At 36.8% G+C, this 7,687-nt stretch overlaps 1 protein-coding gene across 1 annotated transcript in view; it reads left to right on the top strand.

The window, feature by feature from the left end:
* Positions 1-7,687, top strand: part of LOC106463063 — a 63,892-nt gene that overhangs the window by 26,505 nt on the left and 29,700 nt on the right. Inside the window, exon 4 of the mRNA XM_022390472.1 lies at positions 3,630-3,768. Within this exon, the coding sequence (XP_022246180.1) occupies positions 3,630-3,768 (139 nt within the window). The remainder of the gene's footprint in view (positions 1-3,629; positions 3,769-7,687) is intronic.

Below are 7,687 nucleotides of genomic sequence, written 5' to 3'. Positions count from 1 at the left end.
TCACGACTAAAGGTAACTGTAATTGTGACACCTCCTACCCTGTCTCTCTCCACGACTAAAGGTAACTGTAATTGTGACACCTCCTACCCTGTCTCTCTCCACGACTAAAGGTAACTGTAATTGTGACACCTCCTACCCCTGTCCCTCTCCTCGACTAAAGGTAACTGTAATTGTGACACCTCCTACCCTGTCCCTCTCCACGACTAAAGGGAGGTGTAATTGTGACACCTCCTACCCTGTCCCTCTCCACGACCAAAGAAAATTGTAATTGTGACACATCCTTCTCTTATCACAAGTTCAAAATTTGTTTTGACAAAGATATGAACAAACATTTTAAAGTATTTTGAGTTTTTCTTATGTCATATCTCACTTGTCATTATTAATTTCATTGAAACTCTTGATTAAAATACCATCTCGACTTTCATAAAAATCACTTTCTGATATTAGTTAATGCACTTAACTGGCTGAAACCCTCTATTAGAGCGACATTTCGCCCATCCTACTGGCCATCATATATAAGATAGGTCGAAACGTTGCTGTAATAGTTTGGTATTATTATTATTCATATGGATTATCTAATATAACTTATTTAAAACAAGGGCTAACTAACACCGCTAAGTGTAGGCTTAAGGTCGATACAAGTCAGTGTGGACAATGTTTGGGGTAAGGGTTTTAGGTTAAGAATGTGGTCCTTTATTTTATAACCTCAGTAGTCCTTATATTGTCCAGATCACAGTGCACACTCAATATATAGTGTTTCTAAATGATCATTTCTATAATAAAACTATCATCCAAGAGCATGGACAAATGGTTAGCAGGTCGAACTGTGAATCCAAGGGTCTTTGGTTTGCGTCATGTTGCTACAAAAAAAAAAAAAGGAAAAAGAATCTCGCTATGGGGGTGCGTCCTACTGTTCGATTAGAGTAACATAAGAGTTGGCGGTGAGTGCTGTTGACAGAGACTCCTTGTATAGCTTTGAGAGAAAATCATAACAAAACGCTAGAACAGTGAGAGATTTAGCTGTCAACAAGAGATTTCTATTTATTTCACAAAATGCACACAGTCCAGTTTTGTAAAAACGAAACCACTTATATTTTCTTTGGGGATAAAAAGTTTGTTGAGGTTTTCGAACATAAAGACAAATCTCAATATTGGAAGTTCGAAAGCCCTTTAGAGCTTCTTAGGAAAACAACTTCCCAAATTCAATTTATTTTCTTAAGCGGATCTAAAACGAATAAAAGAACAACTGAGGTAGATACCGTGTTTCTTTCTCTCTGGACTGTGGAGATGGTATTTAGGTTGTCTTTTTTTCCTTTTTTTCTGTAAGCGCGAAGAACATTTCCGATTTACCGAAACCATTGCTATCAAGCTCTAACTTGCGTCGAACGCTAAAATAACTGGTTAGCGCCCATTTTTCTATGAAGTTTTGTTATCCTCGACGACCAAGAAAAATGTTGAGTATTATGGCCTGAAGGAAACTGTTAGTAATTGCTATTTATAATAGCATGTTTATTTTATCGGTTTTTTTTTCCAACGTTCTGGTACCAAAAATTCCGAACTTTGACTCTGCGAACTAGAATCCGGGTTTCGATACTCGTGGTGGGCAGAGCACAGATAACCCATTGTTTGGCTTTGTGCTTAACTACAAACAATTGACTCTTGACTTGATGTTGTGTGTGTGTGTGTAGATGTCCATATAACAATTGACTCTTGACTTGATGTTGCGTGTGTAGGTGTCCATATAACAATTGACTCTTGACTTGATGTTGTGTGTGTGTGTGTAGGTGTCCATATTTGTGAAATTTCACATTACGTCCTATTTTAAAGGTCTTGTTTATAAGAACTGGTGGGAAATATAACTTGCAGCAAGAGCTACTGTTTTAAGAGTTGAACTTGAGGTTTAGTATTTGTTAACATTATTTGACATCTACTCTATAATATGTTACGTTGTTGTATTAAAAATATTTTGTTCTGCTATATAGCTCCAGTCCAACAAGAACGAGGCTTTAATAAGCTCCTAATGCTTTCGTTTTTGAGATGCGTGGAACTTGGTTTGATATATAAACAACTGACATTTTATATCAAAACTGGAATAGTTGTGCTGAGAATGTTTTATTGACCGACAGATGGCACTGATAGACTAGAGGGAAGGCAGTTAGTCAACACCACCCATCGCCAATTCTTGGGCTACACTTTTACCTACGAATAATGGAATTGATCGTCACACTATAATGGCCCTACAGCTGAAAGAACAAGCATATTTGGTGATGGGATTCGAACCTGCGACCCGCAGGCTGAAAGTCGAATGGTCTAACCACCAAGTTATGCTAGACCATTAAAAAAAATTGTGAAGAATTTTCTTTGGAGATAGCTTTAAAGATTCAACACGTGGGGACCGGGCGTGACCTAGCGGTTACCATGTCTGACTGGGAATATAAGGGTCCATGGTTTGCATCCCATTTCTGCACAAACTTGAAGCTGCAGGTGAGCTAAAAGATTAGAGTAGCCCAAAAGTTGGTGGTGGGTACTGTTGACTAGCTGTCTTTCCTCTAATCTTTACGTTAAAAATTAGAGGCGGTTGTGCCCAGGCAGCTCTTTATAGCTTTGAGCGAAACCTCTGGATACAATAGTATCAACAGTTGTTGTTTGTTATTAAGCACAAAACCACACAAAGGGCTACCTGTGCTCTGCCCACCACAGGAGCGCAGTGTTTGCTTTAGTTTCGTGACAGAGGGTTAACATTACATAGACCAGTCAACATCCGGCCTAATCTAGCAGTTACCTGCCACCACGGAACTGATACAGATGAATAACCCTGTCGACCTGATCTAGAAACTTCGCTGAACCGTTGCGTTAATCAAGCTAACAGTCGTGATACTGATTTGTTTGTAACAAGCTTTTAGGGCTTTCTTCTATAAGAATAGTTATGATATATTTGTTTGTCTGTCTGTCAGTCGATCTTTATCTCTCAAACTGTATGTATGTCTCTCTCTCTCTCTACTTATGTGTTTATACCCTGCCTGTTTGGTATGACCAGTGGTTGGCGTGCCGGACTGTAGATCTGAGCTTCCGTGATTCGCACCCCGTTTCAAAAAAAAAAAAAAAGAAAGAAAAAGATTGAAGTTATAAGTATAATGGCCAAATCCCACTATTCTGTCTGACAAGAGTTGGCGGTAGGAAGTATTGGCTAGCTGCCTGTCCTCTACCCTATAATTTCAAAATTATGGACAGTTAGCACATATTACCCTCGACCAGCTTGGAGCGAAAGTCAAAACAGCTACACTTGTTTGTTAGTGAGTCTGTTGTCTTCTACACACACACACACACACAAAAAAAAAAACTCTTGAAACTTCTATTAAAGAAAATTTGGAAGACTGGGTAGATTATCTTAAAACAGTTTCGAAGTTGAAAATCCGCAAGTCATGTGACAACCACAGCTGATATAAAGTCATGGTAGAACAAAATGTATCAGAACTTCATGTTATATATTGTTTTGACATTTTGTAGATAGTTTGACGCCTCTGAAAATTGATCGATTTCGGATGTTAGTAACAACTCTTTTCGATGCAAATTATTTATACACTCAGATCATAATTGTTTGTTAAGATCGATTATTTGGAACCTCCAAGATGAGTATATCCCTTGTACTTAATGGAAATGAAAAATATAAGAACAAGAATCAACTTGAGAAACCAGGACCACCCAGAAAGGGACGTGAATCAAGTCGTATCCCAGCTGAGGTAAGGAAAATGTGGCGTCTTGTAACAGGTGAGAATCCACGAACACAAAGGTCAGTGGCAAAATCCAGCCACGTACCCCAAGAAACAGTACGGAACGCGATCAAGAAGGATATTCTACTAGGAAAGCAACAAAGATCACGTGTACCTTACTTATTTTCACGACGGACCCATTCAAATTTCATATACCCCAGAACCTAGAAAGTGAAACAGGTATTCATGCTATTTCATATGCTGCATCTTTGGATTTCTTTGCGTTCAGACGTTTGAACGGCCGCCCTCATACAGTAGACAAATTATGGAAAGGATGCAAGGAGGAGTTGTGTGTATTTTGAGCATGTAAACGTTACAATGGAGAATTTTGCAACGAAAACTACGCTGCAAGTCTATTGTCATAATGCACGGTCGTCAGATAGAGCATTACTGGACATGTCGACGAACTGTAACAACATGGTGACACTCGAAACTTGTTTTAATACAAAGTGCTTAACCTCTGTGTATCATGTTTTGATAATCTCAACATCCCACAAAACAGTATATTTATAACGTTCAAGAAATAGTTTTCCATAATCTACGTAAAAACGGCAAGGAAAAAAAAGTTTGGTGACATTAAAAAGAAACCACATTCCATGATGACATATAGACAAACTGGTTCAGATGATGAAATATAGACAAACCTTATGGAAATTACTGCTTAAGATGAGTAAATGTAGACAAACCTTATGGAAAGTACTGGTTAAGATAATGACATATAGACAAACCTTACGGAGATTACTGGTTAAGATGATGAAATACAGACAAACCTTACGGAGATTACTGGTTAAGATGATGAAATATAGACAAACCTTACGGAGATTACTGGTTACTATGATGAAATATAGACAAACCTTACGGAGATTACTGGTTACTATGATGAAATATAGACAAACCTTATGGAAAGTACTGGTTACTATGATGAAATGTAGACAAACCTTATGGAAAGTACTGGTTAAGATGATGAAATGTAGACAAATCTTATCGAAAGTACTGGTTAAGATGATGAAATATAGACAAATCTTATGGAAAGTACTGGTTATGATGATGAAATATAGACAAACCTTATGGAAAATACTGGTTAAGATGATGAAATATAGAGAAACCTTATTGAAAGTACTGGTTAAGATGAGTAAATGTAGACAAACCTTATGGAAAGTACTGGTTAATATGATGACATATAGACAAACCTTATGGAAAGTACTGGATAAAATGATGAAATGTAGACAAACCTTATGGAAATTACTGGTTAATATGATGACATATAGACAAACCTTATGGAAAGTACTGGTTAAGATGATGAAATATAGACAAACCTTATGGAAAGTACTGGATAAAATGATGAAATGTAGACAAATCTTATGGAAAGTACTGGTTAAGATGATGAAATATAGACAAACCTTATGGAAAGTACTGGTTAAGATGATGAAATATAGACAAACCTTATGGAAAGTACTGGATAAAATGATGAAATGCAGGCAAATCTTATGGAAAGTACTGGTTAATATGATGAAATGTAGACAAACCTTATGGAAAGAACTGGTTAAGATGATGAAATATAGACAAACCTTATGGAAAGTACTGGATAAAATGATGAAATGTAGACAAACCTTATGGAAAGTACTGGTTAAGATGATGAAATGTAGACACATCTTATGGAAAGTACTGGTTAAGATGAGTAAATATAGACAAACCTTATGGAAAGTACTGGTTAAGATGATGAAATATAGACAAACCTTATGGAAAAGTACTGGTTAAGATGATGAAATATAGACAAACCTTATGGAAAATACTGGTTAAGATGATGAAATGTAGACAAACCTTATGGAAAGTACTGGTTAAGATGATGACATATAGACAAACCTTACGGAGATTACTGGTTAAGATGATGAAATATAGACAAACCTTACGGACATTACTGGTTAAGATGATGAAATATAGACAAACCTTACGGAGATTACTGGTTACTATGATGAAATATAGACAAACCTTATGGAAAGTACTGGTTAAGATGATGAAATGTAGACAAACCTTATGGAAAGTACTGGTTAATATGATGAAATATAGACAAATCTTATGGAAATTACTGGATAAGATGAGTAAATATAGACAAACCTTATGGAAAGTTCTGGTTAAGGTGAGTAAATATTATTACAATTATTTCAACATTTTTAAACACATTATTTTCTATTATCTCTAACTGTATATTACCGTCCTCTATCTATCTGCGTACTGCAATATATTTTGTTTTAACGTGAAGGGAGGCATTGGTTAGGAATTATTAGAAGGAAAGCGCCACCTTTTAATCAAGATTAACCTCATGGATTTGCTTTTGGTATTAAACTTTTCCACCATTTTGATTAACACGTTTCATGTATATGGGAGTTGAATAGTGTTAGTGGAAAGATGGTGGTATATTTTATCAGTTTCTTAATCATTTAATTTACCGAATATAAACTATTATGTTGCCCCCTTTCGGGATGTTGTGCACAGTTATGAGAGATCGTGTCGAAATTAGCGAGAAATAAAATACTTTGTAGGCTTAACTTACACTAGGCTAGGCCCCCAGTGGCACAGCGGTATGTCTGCGGATTAACAACGCTAGAAACCGGGTTTCGATACCCGTGGAGGCAGAGCACAGATAGCCCTTGTGTAGCTTTGTGCATAATTAAAAACAAAACACAAACACTAGGCTAGAGATGAAAATTGTTAAGTAAATTTAAGCAAAACCAACGTAAAGAAAATCGTTAAACGAATAAACGATTGGTAGAAACTATTTCAACAACATTTAAAGATGCATAAACGTACAGGGTTGGACAAAATGATGGAAACACGCGAACAGACAATTAGAATTAATTAATTCGATATGAAATTCACGAAAAAAAACCAGGTTTTGTGTATCAGACAAAGACGCTTGTCACCATTCGCTTATTTAGGCTTCTTTGAATTGTTGAAGTGATGATGGAAGTTCATATTTCCTTCGAAGCTTGGTTTCGAGAATTGGCCAAATAGAGGTTCAATACCTTTTTACATCTGGTGACTATGGTGGTCAAGGGTAGGTGCCCTGACCCTTCCTCGTGTTCTTCGAACAAAACTTTAACAATTTCAGCGGTATGAATTGTCCTTCTGAAATAGACCAGTTGCCCTTGGAATTAAACTGTTCATCATAGAGCGAATCTTGTCTACAATAAGGTGTAAGTAATCATTTAGGTCTGACATTGTTTGAATCCCCTCACCGAACTTACTTGCCCTTTCAGCCGTGTATAGTTATAGTGTAACGGTCCATCCCACTATTCGTTAGTAAAAGAGTAGCCCAAGAGTTGGCGGTGGGTGGTGTTGACTAGCTGCTTTCCCTCTAGTCTATCACTGCTAAATTACAAACAAACAAACAATTATCCAGGGATGTCAAACCATACCAAACCATTTCACTAAGGCAGATAGCCCTCAAGTAGCTTTGAACGAAATTCAAAATAAATCAACCAAACCAAGTAATCATTTTTCAGTTTACGGGATTGGTTGACTATATTAATAGTCTTGTTCGAGAATTCTTTACAAAAGTTATTTAAAATACAGTTTTTGGGAACTTCGGGAAACCACATTTTGTTGTAGTTACCTGTGATGAAAGTCTGTTGGTTGATGTCATGGGTTTCTTCTTTCTGTAGTTGGAGGATGTTTGAGGTAGAGGTGGTCGACTATATTGGCAGTCTTGTTTGAGAATTCTTTGAAAAAGTTATTTAAAATACAGTTTTTGGGAACTTCGGGAAACCACATTTTGTTGTAGTTACCTGTGATGAAAGTCTGTTGGTTGATGTCATGGGTTTCTTCTTTCTGTAGTTGGAGGATGTTTGAGGTAGACGGTTTAAGTATGGGCAATCCTGTTTCGCCCGTTCTTGCCAATTTATTCATGACCAAAATCG

Source organism: Limulus polyphemus, unplaced genomic scaffold (assembly GCF_000517525.1).
Source record: "Limulus polyphemus unplaced genomic scaffold, Limulus_polyphemus-2.1.2 Scaffold1315, whole genome shotgun sequence".
Lineage (NCBI taxonomy): Eukaryota > Metazoa > Arthropoda > Merostomata > Xiphosura > Limulidae > Limulus > Limulus polyphemus.
Note: the sequence above shows the minus strand (reverse complement) of the source record. Positions and strands in the feature narration are given on the sequence as shown.